We start from the raw sequence: 20,313 nt of genomic DNA on the forward strand, positions 1-20,313 counted from the left end.
TCCTTTTCTTCCTACGCTTCTTTCGCCGCTCTGTCCCTCTCTCTCGGTTTGTTTACCGGCAGCTTTTCTTTATGAGTGGAGGAATTTCCAGATCTCTGTCCCCCCCCCCCCCCGCTCCCTCGTCCCCACTGGCCGAATAAAAGAAAGCTTCACCGTGGCAATGCTCTCGCATCGTGTTCGTGCACAAACCCCCCAAATACACCTGCACACCCGCGGCGACGCACATGAAATTCAAATATATTTCAAATTATGTTATAAAAGGGAAGCTGGAGCAGCTGACCAGCCCCGTGTGCGAGCACGCGCTGAGCGGACATTGTGTAAGGGCGTTGTGCAAGAGCAAGGTTATAAGAAATGGGAAAAGGCGCTGTCTGATAAGCACGAGGCGAAATTCACGAGAATCTCAGATGACACTGATGTTTCTCTTTTATATCACACATATTTTTTATCTTTTTTTTTTCTTGCAAACCATTTGAGGCGCTATTGCAGCTGCAGAGCACGTGTTGTTCTGAAGCTTCAGCTCAGCACCACTACCTCCAACAGGATAAAAAGAATCCTTCGATATAGGATCAGAGCTGTTTATCTGCTGAAGCCTGCAACAGCAGCGTGCAGAACGGAAGTGTGTTACAACAACATTCAAAACTGTTATCATAACCTTCATATTTCACATTCATGAAAGCAGGTTCCATTTTTCTGTCACATGCATTTTTAACATCACACGCAGAGCTGTCACACGCCTGATCGGTGGCCCTGTGTGTGATCAGGTCCACTTCACCGAGCCTGATATGAACTCTCTGCCCATTAAAACCAGGTCTCAGACTCCCTCCAGCGGCTCCATAATGCATCTGCTGTCAGCGGCGAAACCCCCAGAGAAGGCATGTTGGAACAGCACCCTGCAACAACCGTTTGGGTCACGCGCAGAGCAAGAGCGAGTCCCGGTCTTTGGAAAATATTGGGAATTCCTAAAGGGGAGGTTTAGTGAAAAACATTTTTTTTGATGTTTTGTTTTGTTTTTCGGGGACTTCCTGGATCTGAATTTCCACGAAAATAAAATTGAAAACGAAACTATTTGCAGGCTTCACTTTACTATGTGCAGCAATTTATTTGAAATTTATCAAAATCCGCCTGTAATCTGTGCAAACTCTGTGTGCATAGGTAACAGGGCAGCCGCGGCTAAACAGTTTCAAATCCATTTATTAGGAACATCCACAAATATGTAGGATTGTTTAATAAACAATGAAATGTTGTCTATTGTCGCTTACATTGTAAGCACTTAACTGATTTAGCACTTGTCCACTGAAAGGCGCAGAAAATCTGTTGGCGTTGCCGTATGAACAGATTTTTCTGATGTTACTGCGCCACCTGGTGGAAAGATTCACACTTTACGTGTGTAAATAATTGTGTTATGGTTTTGTTATATTTTATAGTGTTTTCTTACAATTTCCAACAGAAATAGATACTAGTTAAATACATTAAATTATTATATTTATTGATATATTTAGATATTCATGGAAGAAAACAATATAAAATGAAAGAAAGCAATACAATAAATATTTATACACATAAACAATATGCCCACTACAATTTTTACTAAGCAAACATTGATGTGTTATTTTATGGATAAGATTAGTTTAAAAATGTAAATTTTTCATAGTCTGTGTATTGTTTTATGCAGATTTTACACTCCAGAATTCCCTCAATAAATAAGCAGTAACTAACAAATTATAGAAATATGGGTTTGATATAAAATATCTTTTTCTGTTTCATTTCTTTCTGAGCGTCAGTTGAGATCTGGTGACCGTGAAGGCCGTAACATATGATTTGTATGAGGGCTCACCAATAACTTTACAACAGGTATGCACTTTAAAGACGATATTTCTCCATGAGACTGAAATATCCATGAAACAGTGGAACAAATAAATGAAGCAAAGCATAACTTTAATGTTAAATAAAGTGCTAAGGGCAAAGTATTTTCATTCTTTCAAGTACATCATCAGTAATTATACAATACTACGATAAGTGCAAAATCTGCTATAAAGCATCCAAAATTCTCACCTTCCTATGATCTAATTACACTGTACTATTCAGGGTACCAGCTTTATTAGAAAGTATCCAAAGGGGCTCTTCAACTGGTGGGGAGGCTTTTACATCCTTGCAGAAGTTCACTGCTCTCCGGGAGTTCACTCTGCAGGTGGGAGAGAGATATAGGAGAGATGGAGAATGAACTTAACCTGGGTGTCTATTGTCTTGTGTAGTCTGGGAGATGAGTGGATGGGGTGGGTGCGGTTTTCTCTGTGGTGGGGTCGGGTGGGCTGCCCCGGATTCTGTGGAGCTGGGCGGTGCTGCTAGCTGTGGGCCCCGGTCCAGATGGGCCTGGACCCCTTGCCTTGGTGGGTTCCAGAGGGTGGGGGTGCCTACTAGGGTCAGCAGGGGAGCTGGCCCCAGGGAAGGACCATTTGCCCCTCCCTTCTTTCCCTCCACATCCCTGACTTCCTCCCTCTTCCCACTCCACCACACCCACCCACGCATGCAGGGAGTTGGCCATCCGATTGGGGTCTGGGACGTGGGGCCTCCCTGCTAATGCGGAGTCGGGGGCGATCTGCTTGTCTCCACTCTGGGGAAAAGGGTGACACCTCCTGGGTTAGGGTGCATTTTCCCCCTCTAGGGGCAGGGGTACCTGGATCTGGAGTACATTTGGGGAGTGTGATTGTGTGTACAGTGTCTATTTATGTCTGTCTCCACGTTGGGTGAGTGCTGAGTATTTGCATATGTGTGCATGGGGGGGGGGTGGATGTTCGTATCTGTGTGTGCCTGTTCGTCCGTGTCTATATGTCACGTCGGGTCTTAGACGCCACCTTTCTGGGGACATCTCAGGCCCTCCAAGGTATGGAGGCCTATCTCCCCCCACCACTCTCCCTGCCGGTGGCAGATGCCCTCAGACGTCGGTGCATTGGTGGTTCTTGGTGTCCGGTGCTGGGCGCTCAGGTACGCACCGGCTCACTCCCGGTGGCTGCTTGTCGGGTCCTCGCGCCTGTGGCTCGGTCGGGCCCCTTCGGGGGGTGGGGTGCCCTTGGGCTCTGGGCCTGGGACTCGGTCACTCTGGCACAGCTGGCTGCTGGTGGAGCTCGCAGGCACATCACTGCAGCCCCCTCTGGCTTCTGCTCCACGACTGCTGGGTGACCCCTCGTCTGGGGCTCTCCTCAGCTCTTTCCGGGAGAGTGGCACCGTTGCCCCTTCATTGGTCTTCCTTGGACTCTTGTGCTCTGGGGGTCTCTGGATGTCTGGAGCCTGGATCTCCTCTATACCTGCTTCATGCCCTGGAGGACGGGGCTATGGCCCCCACACCCTCTAGCAGATCGTTACATAAAGAAACCTTTTGAATACAAGCACACTGATCCACACAGGTGTACACACAAACTGTATGGGGGAAAAAGTCCTCAATATGTCTCCTGAGAAAAAAAGGTTTTTATATAATTTTTTTTCTGTAGGATGTTGGATTGTGGCACTGTGTGATGGCCATCTGAGCCTCAGATTATGATCAGTGTCAGAAGAACTGAAATACATTTTGGTGCAAGACCAAATAGGCCTTAAAAAGTCTAAAGAATAGGTCATTAAATTCATCCATCCATTCGCTTCCGCTTATCCTTTTCAGGGTCGCGGGGGTCATTAAATTCAAATAAATAATAATGCTTATACAAGAAATACTTAATGAAATATTTGCAAGAATAATCTCCAAGCTTCTTGAAGGTCATTCAAAGTTATTCTTTGGATTGTGGCTTTTGCTCTGGGGAGGCCAATCCATGACTGAAAGTGTTCCATTGTTTGTTTGTTTTTCTCCTATCCATGTATGCTTTTACTGCATCTGTAGTATGTTTAGGATCATTGCCATAGTGAGAGATGAATTCATTGCCAATTAGATGCTTTCAAGATGGAATTACATGGTGATTCAAACTCTGAATCTGCTTTTGTGTTCGTAATACCATCAGATTTGGACAAAAAAATGTCAAGTTTGCATTCATATGGGAGGGGATAGCTCAGCAGGTAGAGCGTTCACCATATGATCGGAAGGTTGGGTTTCAAATCCAATCGAACCGGAACCCCTGAGCAAGGTGCCGTCCCTACACACTGCTCTCCGGCCACTTGATTGGTGGCTGCCCACTGCTTCACTGAGTGAATGGGTCAAATGCAGAGAGTAATTTAGTACTTTAGTAGTAGTAATTTAATACAGGGGATTAAAAAAGTATACCAAAAAAAGCATTTTACATAACAATACATGTATGAAGCTGATGACAGTGGAACAACTGAATATTTGTTGTACCTCCCGGAAGGAATAATGGAGTGACCCAAGCCACTGGACGCCATGCACTGATGGTTGCAAATCAGCTACAAAAGAAAACATACCCCATTTTGTCCCAGGAACACAAACATCTCTTCTGTTTTTTGTTTAAGGAGCACAAGACTAGGGATGGGTATCGTTTAGGTTTTATCCAATACCGGCGCCAAACCGGTACTTTTGAAATGGCGCCGGTGCTTAAACGGTGCTCGAACCGGTGCTTAAAGAATGGAGAACACAAACTTTGTCCAAAAACCTCTTAGAGACGTCTAAAAATAAAAACCTTTTTCTGCAAAATGATAACCAAGTCAGCCTTTTCCATTGATACAACATACCTCTTTTGGTTGGAACCGGTGCTTAAACAATGGAAAACACAAACTTTGTCCTAAAACCTCTCAGTTTTAGCTGTCTTTATTTTGTAAAAAGATAACAATGTTAGCCTTTTCTGCAGCTATAGGGCATATATGGCATCACTCAATCAAACAAGAAGACAGCCGAATGCAACTACGACGGTGTTTGCTAGTTCACCTTACATGCATTAATGTAATAACATATGGCTGGCTGTAGCTCAGGTGGCAGAGCAGGTCAGCCATTAATCAGAAGGTCGGTGGTTTGATCCCAGGCTGCCTCCTGGCTGCATGCCAGGCAAGATACTAACCCCGTGTTTGCCCACTGGTGGCGCCAGTGTCCGGCAGCCTCGCCTCTGTCAGTGCGCCCCAGGGCAGCTGTGGCTACAATGTAGCTGCCATCACCAGTGTGTGAATGGGTAGATGACTGAATGTAGTGTGAAGCGCTTTGGGGTCCTTAGGGACTAGAAAAGCGCTATACAAATGCAGGCCATTTACCATTTAGCCTACTCAACGTAAATTACACATGAACAACATGAAGCTACTCACGCAGAGAAGAACGGCTGCTGCTGCTGCATCATCCTCATCATTTCTGCTACACTGGCAGGGCTAGGGGCCAGGACTCTCCTCTTTGGGTTCTTGGGGGATGTTGCTAACTCCGGTCCGATAACAGGCACCACACCCGCAGCAGATGTGCTCGGATCAAATACGGTGCATTTCTCGGCTTTTAAAAAAAAACACCAGGTGTTTCATCAGATTCGAGGAGTTACCTCCTTTGACAGTATCACAGTATCAGCTTAAAGCACTTGTTGCTGCTGAGTTTGCATCTTTTGCTGTGAAGTACAGCCAGACTTTTGACCGCTTCGCCTTGGGCATATTTAATCTGTAGCTCTGCTCTAAAAGAACGTACGTACCTGGGCCCGCCTACTATCCTTGGAAACATAAAATGATTGGCTAGAATCCAAAGTGTATCACAACTCAAGAAAAAAAAAAAGCACCAAAATAAAGCACCGAAATGTGCGCTGCTTTTCGGTCTGGTTACTACAGTTTATGTCAGAACCGGTGCCATGATACCGGTACCCATCCCTACACAAGACAACTTGTAAAAATGGACACACTGTCCCATATTAATACAACCCCTAACGATCCTCTAGGACAGCGGTCCCCAACCCCCAGTCCTCGGACCGGTACCGGTCTGTGAGTCGTTTGGTACCGGGCTGCGAGAGTTGAGGCTCAGGTGTGAAATGTATGGTTTTCAGGGTTTTTATCGGTTTTCAGCCTTATTTTGTTATTGTTTTTATCGTTAACTCTGTTTTCCTGGATCTTTTGAAATGTGTTATGAATAAATCTTTTTTTCGGTACCGGTACTAGTTTTATTGTGAAAATATTGTCGGGCATAAACAGGTCCGTGGCACAAAAAAGGTTGGGGTCCGCTGCTCTAGGGCTAACACACTCAACGATGTGCTAGCAACCTGTCCAGGGTTTACCCTGCTTCCCACTCTGTGACAGCTGGAATAGCTGGAAGAAATAGTTTGATCCATTACGTTAGCAGGGTTCTCTGCTGTTACACTGCAGACTGCTTCCCCTGAGTTGGGGCTGTCCCAAGCAAAGACATTTAAGTATCGATCTACTAGTCTACATGCCAACCATTACCCATGGTCATTAGCTCTGGGTAACTGCTGAAAAAAATGGACTTGAAATGGATCTTTACCCTGGTCTTCATCCTGTTTCGGGATTCTCTCTTTTTTGTGACATTGTTGCAGACTGATCCAAACAAAACAAAACAAAATAAAAAATATCTCTATCAAGAGCATAGCCACAGAATATTGTATGATCAACTGATGATATAAGTGATAAAATACACTGGCACGTGAGGGTGGTTCAAATACAAGTAAACTTCAATGAAGTTCTCAGCAAATAAGATCTTGCAATTTGCCAAATGTAACCAAAAAAAGACCTCACCACTAGATGGTAGTGTTTCACCAAAATGTTTTAATATGGTGGCCTAAGAAAACCAAGCATTTGCCCTGAGACTGTTGTAATGGTTAGCACTGTCGACTTACTGCAAGAGGGTTTTGGGTTCAAACTTCCTGTTCTTCTAGCGAAGTCTGCATGTTGGTGATGAGAGTCCAGGTGCTGCACTGTAGGACCCTATCCTCCTTTGTTCTTCTTCTTCTGCAGGGCTTAGAGCAGACTGGTTACCACACTGACTCACTAAGATAAAAGTTGGGGTTGTACAAAAGTTCACACTATTAGGGTGAATTTAAGCCAATTTCACAAACCAACTGCATAGAAGATGTCTCAGTTGTTGAATTCTTGATGACACGAATGGGACATTTTAGCTGTACTGACGATTATAATGTATAATTGCAGCTTTAAACGCATTGGGTCTACGTGTGTAACTGGATCTTGAAGTTATTTAAAGGAACAGTTCCGCTTCAAAATACAATATACCTTTTTCCTCTGGTCTCTTTCCACTTTTTTCCCCGTATTCTACGTTGCGTTATATTCAAAAGAAAGCGAATGTTTCTACATCTTCCAAACCGGATTATTATATCTTTTTTGTCTAAGTACTTTTAGCCCTAAAGTCCGATGCTCCTGCTCCTCACCTCTTTTTTTGTTAAGCTAATCGGTTCTGGTAATGATAAAGCACGTGTTCTTTTATCAGGTCCTCATTTTGGTTTTTAAAACAGGTTGAATGGTTGCTAATAGGCCTCATAAGGAACAAATGAGAAGCTTTCCACATGGAAAGAACCCGGGAGTGTCCCGTTATAGCTTCCATAACGAGCGGCCAGGACTGAGTCGAGCTTGGGCAGAAAGATAGCATTTTGTGGGAGAAGCAGAGGTGGAAAAATAAAACAAATAAACAAAAGAAAAACAAAATAAAACAAAATATTTGTAATAATGATACAAAGGAGTCGATGCCCTCTCCTAAGGCAGATTCATTTCTGGGACTAACAGATTTTCTTTTTTAAGTATGTATATAAAGTACAAAGGGTGATTGCTCCCCAAACTGGGCTTTGTGTCCATCTTTCTTTAAAAACACAACCAAACAAATATTTACAGGAACAAATGAAGTGATTCTGTCCATCTGCAAAGTAGCGTTTTCATTTGGGGAAACCTGCAGTCAGCCGAGACTGAAGAAGTCACCTGGATGAGTGACGAAATGTTTCTCCCACCGAAAACGCCATGTCCAGATGAACAGAATCGACTTGTCCTGACCTGGACGACTGAGCATGCGTCCAGACATGTTTAAGTTTAATGCTTTCTTTTTATCGTGTGCATTTCCGTGGGTCGATATTCAGTACGAGCTACACTGTAAAAAAAATTGTAATATAAAAGTATTTTACGGTTTTGTACTGTTTTTCTAGAATATTATTAAATTTACATAGACTGTGATTTTACATTTCAAATGTAAAATAACATAAAATCACTGTAAATGTAATAAAACATCATTTTCTTGTTTGTTAAATGTATCTGTCTGTACATATGCATATTTAGATTGTTAAAATACATTCACAAATGTATCATAATTTCACAAATATTTGTCCCTTATTTGAAAGATTGAACTGTTAAATTCAAATGTAATGCTATGGAAAAATATATAAAATGATTCTGATAAACTTTTTTTTTTTTACATCAAATAATGTTATTTAGGACGATCGTGGCTCAAGAGTTGGCAGTTTGCCTTGTGATCAGAAGGTTACCAGTTCGAGCCCCGACTCGGACACTCTCTGTCCTTGTGTCCTTGGGCAAGACACTTCACCTACCGGTGATGGCCAGAGGGGCCGATGGTGCGATATGGCAGCCTGGCTTCTGTCAGTCTGCCCCAGGGCAGCTGTGGCTACAACCGTAGCTGCCTCCACCAGTGTATGAATGTGAGAGTGAATGATTAGTGGAATTGTAAAGTACTTTGAGGGTCTCAAAAAGTGCTATATAAATGCAATCCATTATTATTATTTAAACCAACGGTTAACTGTATATTTCTGTAAATTTAAGTATTATTATTCATATTGCCGCATTGACCTTGTTTATAGGTAATTTCATTGTTTAATCATGTTAAAATGTTCCTAATTTAATGTTTAACCCTTTAAAGCCGGTCGAAGCGGCATGCTCTGTTTTGCATAACTATTTTTAAATAGTTTTAAAAAGCTAGCGCAAAAATTTTTTTTTGCATATGAAACCGGAGGAGTTGTTCTTATGTCTTATGCCATCAGCTTGTCCTCGGTCACAGTTTCCTTCCACATATAGCTTTGCAAAAACTGCATAAAAAGCACTTGCAGCAACAAAAACATAATATTCCAGAAACACTCTTTGCCGATCTGATCAGCTGTTTGTAACACTTTCTACGTCCATCAGCGCGAACTATCGCATGTCCACCATGACCTGCCCGAAACCGGAAGTGACGTCATTTTTGCGGAAAATGTAGTTTTCCGCAGTTTTCCGCAAAATGACTGTGCAAATTCCCTGCTGACTCGGCCTCAGGATGTCTAGAGGCAAGAATCAAGCGCACCCAAATGAGGGCATCAGTGATCATGTGCGCATCAGGCAGAGGGAGAGTGAGAGACGAAAAGCAGCAGCAGAGCATGGCAGTCGTATCAGTTTATGTGATTCCGTGTGCGTTAATGAGACTGTAAGTGTTATTACCTTTGACAGGTTAACTGGTATGATAATAGTTATAGTCGTTTGTGTATGTTTAAGCTAAAGTTGTGCCTCAGTACACTGCTACCACGTTAGTAGGTTTATTTAATTAATTAGCACTAAGTTAATACCAGTGGCCAGAATCTCCCCCAATGACTATATCCCGGTTAAAGGATTTTTCTGTTTATCGTTTAGTTTAACTGTTGTTAGCTTGCCACATGCTTGCCTTAGTACTAGCAACTGGGAAGATATGTGCTATTTAGCCAACTTCTGGTCTTACGGCGGCCCCTTGTGGACATTGTAAAATATTGCTGTGTCTGAGTAGATGATGTGCTCTGATTGTTGCTTAGTTATCTTTGACCCTGCTAATTATAGTAGGGTCTGTTTCCAGACAACCATGCCTATAGTCACCTATAGTGCATCTGCCACGATTATAAGTGCATATCTGGCTGTATCATAGTTGGATTTATCCTGGCAAGCCCTGCTGTAACCAGTTCTTCTGTGAAGCTTCATTAAAGACGGTGAACTAAACTCCTGGACTGCTGCAGTCTTTCTGACCGAAGACTTAGGCCAGACTTGTATACCCAGCACTTCCAATATATATTCTACAAGTGGTCCTTCGAGCCGGATGGTATACAAGCTGCGCTATGGCTACACCCAGAGAGTTCAACGACAACCAGCCTGCACTGAGTCCCCGTCCCAGCAGGCGCACCTCGCAAACAGAGGGCGCCCTTACTCCCAGCAAATGGGCGATAGAAAACCGATCGGTGCCTCTGCCTAGAGCAGGGCGATATGGCCAAAAATATTTATCACGATATATATTTGAAAATTTGCGATAACGATATAACTGACGATATAATTGATGCGAGACAAAATACAACTCCACAACATTACTAGCGCAAAAACACAACCTTCCATTTATTTTCACTTAAACAAGAAGCTGGTTTTTATGTACATTAAAGCTTTATAAAAATGTAACAGTGCAAATGCAAATTCCTTGCTGAAAGTTTAACCAAAAGGCATTTCCAGTAGAAATGGGCTGACATATCCTGAGCATAACCATGTATAATATCCACTGAAGTTAAAAAGAGGTGCTTTGCAACATTAAACTGCAGTGTGCAGTACGTATTTTTCGGACCATAAGGTGCACGGGATTATAAGGCACATTAAGCGAAACAAAGCAGTCAGATAAATCAAACTTTATTAAACTCATTCTTCTTGCTTCATCCACTTCTGTACCATTGATTCATTAATGTTGAATTCTCTGGCAGCTGCTCTATTCCCATGTTGTTGCAGTATATTAATGACTGACCTCGTATTGTGGATGGATTATCTCAGTTGTTCTTCTGACTGAAGTTTGGTCCGTTTACAGCATCCTGCCATGCGATTGCATTTGTCTCTAACTATCAGAAACCTTAACGTTAACTTTTTTAAGTGGAAAAGTGTTAGTGTTCGTCCTCCAGCTTCACTGTTTATATTATGCTAACATAGCTGTGTTGCTAGCGATCACGTAGCACATCATTATATACCAGCTAGCCCAACTTCAGTAACCCTATAAACGTCACTGCTGTTTAGTTTCCTGTCTTCATTTATGTTGGAAGTGATAGCAGAGCTGTACGTTTGATTTTTTTCAGAAATCTCTCAGTCAGAACATGCTATATCATGCTTAGGTAACTAGCGAAACTAGCGAGCTAACTTCCGCTAGCTTCCGCTAGCTTCCTGCTAACTTCTAACTCGTTAAATGTAATAAATTTTGTTTTCATGGATGCCTGGAAGTTAAACTTCATAGTTACACCTGGTAAAGCAGCAATGCTGATCGTTTTATTAAAGATGAAAGAATTTAGACAGTTTTTAACTCTCAGTGATGCTGCAGTGTTCGTTTGACCTGAAGCATACGGAGTTTAGGACCCAGATTACGCCCAGATTTAAGAGCATCTTAGTCCGACAATAACGACGGCCGCTTGCATGTTCTGCAAAAAAATGTGCTTTGTCATGTATCTGACAGACAAACACCAAACCAGTTCCACATCACTGAAGTTGCACCATTTTTACAAACCAATTCTGGTTCATTTGTTTCACTCAACAATCGGCCATGTGCGTATGAAAACAAAGGCACTGCGCATGCGCGTTTTACTCATATTCTATCGCGATATTTCTTTTTCCTATCGTTGCCTAACATTATACCGGTATTACCGTGAACGGTATAATATGGCCCAGCCCTACCTCTGCCATTCCCAATATGCCCTGGCTGATGTCGGGGCAGCATGAGTACCAGCAATTTTTTTTTTTTTTGCCGATGCCCGTGATGCCGCCCCGTGTCGCCCCTATCAAAAACCACTACTGGTCGCCCATATGTAACTATCAGACATTTACAGGCAGAGACAAAACCCAGAGGAGTCGTCTGGCTCCAAGGCCCCATTGATGGTTCTGTGACAAAGTGGGTGAGAAGACCATTTGTCTATATTCTTAGTTAACCATATTTCACATGTAATCAGCAATAGGCAAACATCTACTATCCCAGGTTTGTTTATGTTCTGCACTTTTACAGATTATATAATATAACATCTTGGTTTAAATCAATTCCTACAAGTTTGTTAAGTTAACATGTTCTTTATTTCAACTGTTAATTTGTATTGTTTAGAACTTACCTTACCTACCTGTCTTGCAAAAACAAAAGGAGGAAATGTAGTTTTACTTCCTGCTTTATACCTTCTGGTAGTGATGGCCCGCTTGAAGCTGGCGCTCCGGAGCGTGTGTCGAAAAAAACAACACACTGGTTCAGAAGCACTGTGTCGAGGCTTGCTTCGTTTGGCAAAAGTCACGTGACCAGTGACGTCCGAAGCTTCATTACGCACGTAACTGCTTCGGTACCTGATTTAAACGGATATAAGGAAGTGAATCATCCACGGGATTCGTGGAGTGTGTTGATGGTGACAGATAGCGAAGAGGTGATCATTCCACTGACAGATATGGAGCCAGCGAGGAAGAGAGGACGTTCTGGCGTGTGGAAATATTTTGAGTTGATTTTGCTCAATTCTTTTTATCTGCCGAAGTGAAAAACTTGAAATGTCCAAAATCATGTTTTCATAATGTAAATATCATTACAGCATATGACTTTAGGAACACTTCCATGTGAATTAAAGCTAATGAAGACTACAACAATGTATTTGACACTATACGTACATTACATTGCTACAGTTTAGAAAATCATTTTGTTTATTGTTTTTAGGTGATAGTCTGCAGGACCCAGGGATACCTGCATATCTACCAGCTTGCAGTGTGGTTCCTGCACTCCACAGCCTCTTCTGTTCCATGCAAGTGGATTTTCTCCAGGGCAGGAGAAACTATTTCTAAGAAAAGAAACAGACTCAGCCAGCGCACAGTAACACTAATCCTCTTTTTAAATGTAAATAACAAAAGGGCTACCTTACATTGATCATGTTTTTACTTTGCAAGTTCTTGATTAGGGATGGGTTTTGACTATCGCTTTTCTGATTACAATCCATGCTAAATTGAATAAAGTGATATTGATTCATTAAAATCCCGAGTCGATTTGTAAATTAACGTTATTATGCCTGAAACACCAGCATCTCAGGTTAAACCTCACAACATGTCGTCAAACACCATACAGCTAAAACAGTAACTGGGAGCAGGTTTACGGATTCTGCATACAAACGTGAACACAGAGCGCGGACCCGACGCGTCAGAGTCAGATTTTGATGTGTCGTCGGGTCCGCGCTGTGTTTGCCTCTTTTTTTTCGCTGACTTCTGCAGCTGCAGGTTTCATAACTCTCTGTTTACATCTCTAATTAAGTCTCACATGTGTCAGCTTTCTTTTAATAGATACGAAATTATGGATATATACTGTTAAATGATCAGAATTGTAATATTTCTGACTGAGGCAAAACTTTCCAGATTCCAATCAAATTGAATCGGATCCTGTATCGAATCAAAATGATTCTACAAATCAGTGACGATGCAGCCGTACTCAGCTTCCTAAGCATTTTCCCTTTCCAGTTCACAATCAATCCCACCCCTAGGTCAAAAATATGTATAGGACAATTGGCCTAATCTAATATTTTGTATGAACCTGTCCAGCTGTCCAGTGATTAAACGACAAGTAGATGGAGGCAGGACTCCACAGCAGGGGCATACTCCATAATGTGCTGTGCATTATCATATGTATATTATATATAGCTCACTTATTGTATTTACCAACATAAAGGAGTTATGAGCAAAGAAAGGCCACACCATAGTGCATGTTTAAATAGGGAAAGTTTATTGATCAAAATGTATTACGCAGATACGCATTACATTTTTTTCAGCCCCCCAATCGAGAAAACAAAACCAATTACATGTTCAAAGCAACGGAACGGTGGCCCAATATCAGAGAGAACTCCACTCTTGAGTGAGCAGTGATAATTGAGCAGTCCGTTTTATTTTGCAGATTCAAGCTGCTCTTCAAAATTTTCACCACCAGATGTCACCGGAGAGGACTGTGTTGAAAAGCTTCGAGTAATGAACCGTTTTTCAATACAAGCTTCAGTGCTTCGGAAAGCTTCAGTGCCACGAAGCTTTCCGAAGCACTGAAGCTTGTATTGAAAAACGGTTCATATCTGTTTGAATCAGGTACCGAAGCAGTTACGTGCGTAATGAAGCTTCGGACGTCACTGGTCACGTGACTTTTGCAAGCCTCGACACAGTGCTTCTGAACCAGTGTGTTGTTTTTTTCGACACACGCTCCGGAGCGCCAGCTTCAAGCGGGCCATCACTACTGGACAGCATCAGTCTCCTGCACTTCTTTGACCGCTTAAGTCGAGTCCTGCCACAGGTTCTCTCAGGTGAATCCCTGTAACAGTGAGTCAGTCTGGCACTTTCCAACCTGTTTTCTTATCTGTCTTACAGATAGATCTTTATTGTCACTGTTTGGCGTCTCTCTGCAGCTTTTAGGTTTTTGCATTCAGATTTTTCGGATAAGACAATTAGATTAATAAAGATAAAATACGTTTAAGAGGTACCTGCACAGGGAATGTATCTACACAAAAGGACATGCACAAGTTATATACAGAAAATATAAAATAAAAGAAACGTTAATAAGTGGGTGGAGTGTGTTTCAGTGTGAAAACAGTCGTTCAGCTGAATTTGGTACTGAAAGAGCCGTGACAAATTAAGTTTCATATTTGCTTTGAGGTACACTGTCGGTGTTTGCGCTGTTCAGGGTCAGGGGGAACATTTGTTTCATTTTAGCTTTTGTTTTGTTTTTTTATGTTTATACATACAGAATTTCTATAACAAATGTAATGTATGAATTATTATTTAACCTGTAGAAGGATCTTTCTGACCCCAGTAGCAATTAACCTGTTAAGAAAATTTAAAATAAATAAGAGCAATAAAATTTTATTTTCCGTGCATTCTAAAAATTGCAAGTTGTTTTTTTGTTTTTGTTTTGTTTTTAGAAATATGACAAATAAAATGTTTTATTTTAAAACGGAAGTGTTTTACATTGCTCTCTGGAAGTCTAAATATTGATACTTGTAAGATTTGATTAATTCTCCTAACGGAAATGTTTAAACATGATGTTAAACATAACAGTTTTTTTTTCTTTCTCTTGGGGTGTTTTATTTATATCATTGTAAATCATGAAGTTGAATCCAGGAAACCCCAACCCATTTAAAAACCTCAGGAAGTCCACAAATGCACAACAAAAGAGAAAGAAATGAAACACTCTTTTATTGAATTATACATATGTTCATCTCACAATTCCAAAGACTAATCAACACGCATTTACGGAAACTGCTGATCTTCAATTTCGAGTTTAATTTCCTACACACTTCATATTAAGGCAGTGTCTAAATTATTTAGGGGGAAATGAGATCTGCAGAGACAATGCAGAGAGCAAGGTTCTCTGTCCCAGTTACACCCCACCACCGGCAGGGTGGGGGTAGGGGTCCGAGACCTGGTGTTGCTGTACGAAGTTCAGTTCAAGTCTGTAGGAGACGAGGGGGTAAGGGGGACGCACAGACATGTTTGTTTGACCTCAATTAAAGTTTTTATTTTACTTTTTAATTTCCAATTGTCGATAAATATTAGAATAATCGTGGGCTGGGTGCCTGGTCTAAAAGTTTGCTTCGGTCGAAGTAAGGTCAGGTAATTACACATGATTATAGCTGTATAACAGTGTCAGAACCTCCCGTCCAAAAAAGTGTAATTATACATTTCTTCCCGTTTAAAGAAGACATTTTCTGTTTCGGACTTTTGAATTTTGTACCAAGCATTCGCACACGTGACTTGCAAATACATTTTTAAAACCATTTAAAACTGTCTACCTTCAAACCGCCTGCTGTGTTCAGGTGGGCCAACCCACCCCACCTGAGTATAAATGAAGGACCTGATCCACTGGGCTCAGTTTCTCTTAAAGACATACACTCTGCTCCTGCTTTGGATCTCTGCACTTTTGCTACATCCAAGATGACCGAACAGTGGATGTAAGACTTCACGGGGGGGTTTCCACAGTTTGCTTGTGTTTCAGTTCAGTGAAACATTCTGCGGTGTCTGAAAAAGGATTTGATTTCTTTAATCACTATATTTGTTTACGCTAACTTGATTTTGTAAGTCTCAATTTTCCAAATTAAAACTTACATTGTATCTCAGTGGTGCGTAATTACGCACCCCTGCTACACGATACATTGTAAGTTTGCTCAAATTTCATCCCAGTTTCGGGTTTTTATAGCAGTTTCTAATGTTGAGTCATGGGTTAGGGTGTATTCTCATTGTTTGGGGTTATTTGTTGACTTTGGGGCTGTTTTGTCTTAGTTTGTGCGCATTTCTAACCGTCTGCGTATCTGTAGGATCAAGATGGTGGGTCAGGCTTTGGAGGAGCTGCTCGTGGAAGCTTATCACCAGAACTGCCTCAGAATCGGTGTAATTGAGTCCTACAAATACATGAAAGCGTTAGTATTTTAATTTTTACGTTTAAATATAGTTCAAATGCAGTAATTGATCTAATAGTGGAACAACGTGGCAATGGTGACATTAATGTCGTCCTGTTTCCCGCAGAAACCCGCACAGAGTCGTCCTGTGCGTCCTTGCCAGCGAAACAGAGGGTGACATTATGTTACAGATGAATCTAATCCAGCTAAAGGATATGTGCTACAAGAAGAACGTCAGCATCATGTGTTCGACAGACACGAGACGGCTGGCAGAGCTGGTGAACATGGATGACATCAACGGCAACGAGGCCTCGCGGGACCTGCACTGCATTCTGGTCACTGTAAGCCAAATTTCCATTTGTGCTGCTGCGCAGTTAACATGTTTGCCGATTATCTCTATTAAAATCGTTGTAATTTGTACACTTGGCTTCATGATAGGCTACTTCGAATAAGAAGCAAAGTGATGTGTTTTCCGGGAGTTTCACCGTCCTTCCTCGCTGTGTTTCGCAGGTCCCTCCAGTGAAGCCGCTTCCACGCCAGGCCCTGCAGATCCTCAGCAGCTTCTGCGAAGAAAGCCGACGGAGGGACTCGTCGGTGCATTGCCTTTCTTGTTACTACGTTTGTTCTTATCGCTACCCAAGCCGCAGTTGTTGTTGTTGTTGTCGTTGCTGTAAATAAAAGTGAAGGATTTAATTCTTCAGCGTGTTCGTTGTTTCTGAATCCACGTTCTAAAGTTGCAAAGAGAAAAAAAATGGGGTAAAGGTGAAATCCTCAGTTTCAAACTTTCAATGTATTATTTTTAAAACGAGGGATTTACTGCCTCTTAAAGCGAAAACTGCACAAAGTCATATCTCTGCCAATGAAACGGATGCGCCAAAGCGTCCTGGGGCTGTCTTGATGAAAAATAAGAGAAAAACAAAAATTAAAATAAAACTAAAGCCAAATAAAGTTTATCATCTCGCTGTTTCATTTCATTGTCAGTGCTGTACAGAAATTTCACGACAACAAAATGCTTCAAGGCCAGATGACAAAAAATAATTAAACCAAACAGACTTCGGGCTATTCTCTGCTTGCAAATGTAACTAAAATAAATGTTTTAAGAAAATCTTTAGTTTTAGTTTTCATGTGATCTTGGAATTTTTATTGGCACTAAGTTTTTTTGTCACCTTTGTCTAACTATCGCACACTTTCTCTGCCGACAGAGACAGACAAACCCACATCCCCTCATAACGAGCAAACTGAAACTGAACAAAAAAAAAAAGACTGTGGACGCATTTCGGGTGCATGCCTGTAACAGCGACCCTGTTAGTAAATTTCACAGCTTCACCTTATCAGCGCCACTGATTAAGTCTTTAATCAATCAGGTGTTTTCCGCACGAGACCTTATTAGGGGCTTCATCAAGTTTAATGTTCTCATTCATTAAACACAATAGCCATGATTCAACTGAAACATTTCCTGGAGGTGTTTTCAGAAAACCCCAAAATCACTCAAAGACTGACATAAACTAACATAAAATGCCCCCACATCTTGTGTAAACTGGATTCCTTCACTTAATTGATCTTGTAATTTTATCTGATATTAACGTATTAATGTAATAAACACTGAATATGAAGATAAATACTTACAAGTGAAAGAAACTGCAGAGATTTAAAATCATAAATCTTATCTAAATACACAGTCCAGAGATTGAGTACAGAGCCCAGATATTTCTGGGGGTCTTATCCCTGCAGGGACAGTGAACACATGATGTCCTTAATGTTTGAGTGAATCAGCCTAAAGAAACAATCAATGCACTTTCAACCAGCTATCAGCTACAGCTCACAGCTTTCTGCATTGTTTTCACCTTAATCTCTGCGAGCCCTTCACGCGTCCACCGGAACACTTTTCGAATTCACCAAACAAAAGAGCAGAACCCGTTTAAACCCACTCACTGTGCACATCTCCAAAAGGTCCATTCCAGGTCTACGTGACTTGATCAAAGAGGGAGAGGGCGCTTCCAGTCATGTTTGTCAAACATGCGTGATGTGAAGCATGACAGGAACAGAGACGCTGCACATACATTTGAAATATAGATATCAGAATATTATTTTGAATATTTTTGCGTGCCTCTTCTTGCAGTGGCTCATCCATAAAAAACAAAGCTAATATACAGCCTTATCTTGAGAGGTTATCCCTATGCTAAAATCATCTTCTCCAAAGTTTAATTATTATTTTTTAACGAGAAGGATTTAAGCAAACAAACTTGTGTGCAGAAAGAAGAGGAGGGAGACAGGGAGCGAAGTTTGAAAAGGGACGGGGGGTACAGCTGGCCAGTAACAGAGGGAGTGGTAAGGTGTGACGTCCCAGAGCAGGTATGAAAGTTTTGACCTGAAGAGACAGAGATTCGTCATTGCTCAATGACCACCGACTTGTCTCCGACTACTTCTTCTTCTTCTCTGGAATCCAGCAGCACACAGAAAAAGGTAAGATAGGCATGTTTGGTGCGTAATTACGCACTGACACAAGTTACATTTTGAATCCGGCTACAGTGCACTTTGATAAGCTTTTATGCCCTTGTTTAGAGCCTGTATTATACTTACTTTCCTTCGTGTTTCTGTAGATGGAGACCATCAGCCAGACTTTGGAACATGTATTGGTCACAGCTCATCATCAGAACTGTCTGACTGTGGGAGTTTATGAGTCTGCAAAATTCCTGAATGAGTAAGTATTAATGTAAAGCAATTCATTTGTACTGTCAGAATAATAGTGATTTTGACGCTATGTGGGGTTTATTATTCTCCTGTATACCCGCAGATACCCGGATGGCGCGGTGCTGTGTGTGCTGGCCCTTGATGAGGAGGATGAAGATGACGCTGCGCTGCAGATTCACTTCAAACTGCTGCAGGCTTTCTGCTACGACAATTACCTCGACATCCTGCGAGTGACGGGAATGAGGTGGCTCGCTCAGCTGCTAGAGGAAACCAGCAACAGAAGCGAATCCCGCGACCTGCATTGCATCTTGGTCACTGTAAGTCCAAACGCCTCATTCTGCTCCACTGCATTTGTCAAACTTTGCCAGTGTGGATCCCGACTTATTTTCTAGATAAACTCTGGTTAACATAAATATTCAACCATGCTTTGTTTTGCAGAACACTTCTGAACAGATTCTGCAGTGCGAGGCTCTTCAGCAGGTCGCCAGGTTCTGCGAGGAGAGCCGCCACAGGTACGAGTGTCTCCCCCACCTTGAGCTGCAGGACCGCTGACCTAAACTAGACCGCTGCAGAGCGGTTCGAATTAATGGAAACTGGCCCAAGTAGAGTAACGGGGTTTTGCTTTATCGGGAGTTCAGTTTGATCTGGTTCAGGACGGGAAGCTGAAGGCCACGAAGAGGTGTGTGAGAAAATGTCTAGACATGTGACCTGAGTGGACGGGTGGAAAACCGAGGAACTGCTCGTGAAACTCGAACAGCAGCCGGCAGAGGGTTCATCCAGACCCGTGTCAGATTTAATAGAGCAGTTGAGGACGATTTCGTTTTAAAACGCAATCATTTTGTTAAGCAGTGCATGCAAAATAAATTGCAGTTTATCAACTGAAAGAATGTGCTTCAGTATTCCCTACATTGCTCGTACATGATGGAATGTGGTCAGCTAACACAGTTTCACTCGTTCCCCTCTTTTTATTTTTCACTAATAAATCTAAAGTGTTTCATTCACATAATATTGTATAAAAAAATCACGTTGATGTTGATTAAACATCATTTTTGTAATTTACTGTCTGATGTCTAAATCTGTTGTCCGATGTTAATGAAGGCATCATACCCTTTTCTTCAATTCCACTGTGGGAGAGGTCGGTGTCATTTCTTTTCCAACACTAATTATATCTGTCTATCTTTATCCACCCTGAAGTTCCTGATTGTGTTTTAGTTCATTATTATCATAATTACGCCTGTCTTTACTAGATGCTGTGAACATGTGGTACGTGTGCGCCTTGAGGCGACTTTTGTTGTGATTTGGCGCTATATAAATAAAATTGAATTGAATTGAATATTAATGGAGCTGTTAATGCTAGATTGAACAGATAAGTCTT

At 41.8% G+C, this 20,313-nt stretch overlaps 2 protein-coding genes across 2 annotated transcripts; both read left to right on the top strand.

Annotated features, from left to right (window-relative positions):
- The first annotated feature begins 14,011 nt into the window (after positions 1-14,011).
- LOC146693055 (growth arrest and DNA damage-inducible protein GADD45 gamma-like) lies at positions 14,012-16,940 on the top strand. Its single transcript, XM_085431175.1, has 4 exons — positions 14,012-14,159; positions 16,167-16,268; positions 16,375-16,588; positions 16,758-16,940. Exons 2-4 carry the CDS (start codon positions 16,174-16,176, stop codon positions 16,923-16,925), a joined length of 477 nt encoding a protein of 158 aa, XP_085287301.1. The 5' UTR covers positions 14,012-14,159; positions 16,167-16,173; the 3' UTR covers positions 16,926-16,940.
- A 1,755-nt stretch (positions 16,941-18,695) lies between these two features.
- LOC146693056 (growth arrest and DNA damage-inducible protein GADD45 beta-like) lies at positions 18,696-19,490 on the top strand. Its single transcript, XM_085431176.1, has 4 exons — positions 18,696-18,710; positions 18,848-18,948; positions 19,042-19,255; positions 19,377-19,490. Exons 2-4 carry the CDS (start codon positions 18,848-18,850, stop codon positions 19,488-19,490), a joined length of 429 nt encoding a protein of 142 aa, XP_085287302.1. The 5' UTR covers positions 18,696-18,710.
- Positions 19,491-20,313: the final 823 nt, after the last annotated feature.

Source organism: Copadichromis virginalis, linkage group LG15 (genome assembly GCF_057382275.1).
Source record: "Copadichromis virginalis isolate Kocher_CV1m ecotype Utaka linkage group LG15, C_Virginalis_male_GT1.1, whole genome shotgun sequence".
In the NCBI taxonomy this organism is placed as follows: domain Eukaryota; kingdom Metazoa; phylum Chordata; class Actinopteri; order Cichliformes; family Cichlidae; genus Copadichromis; species Copadichromis virginalis.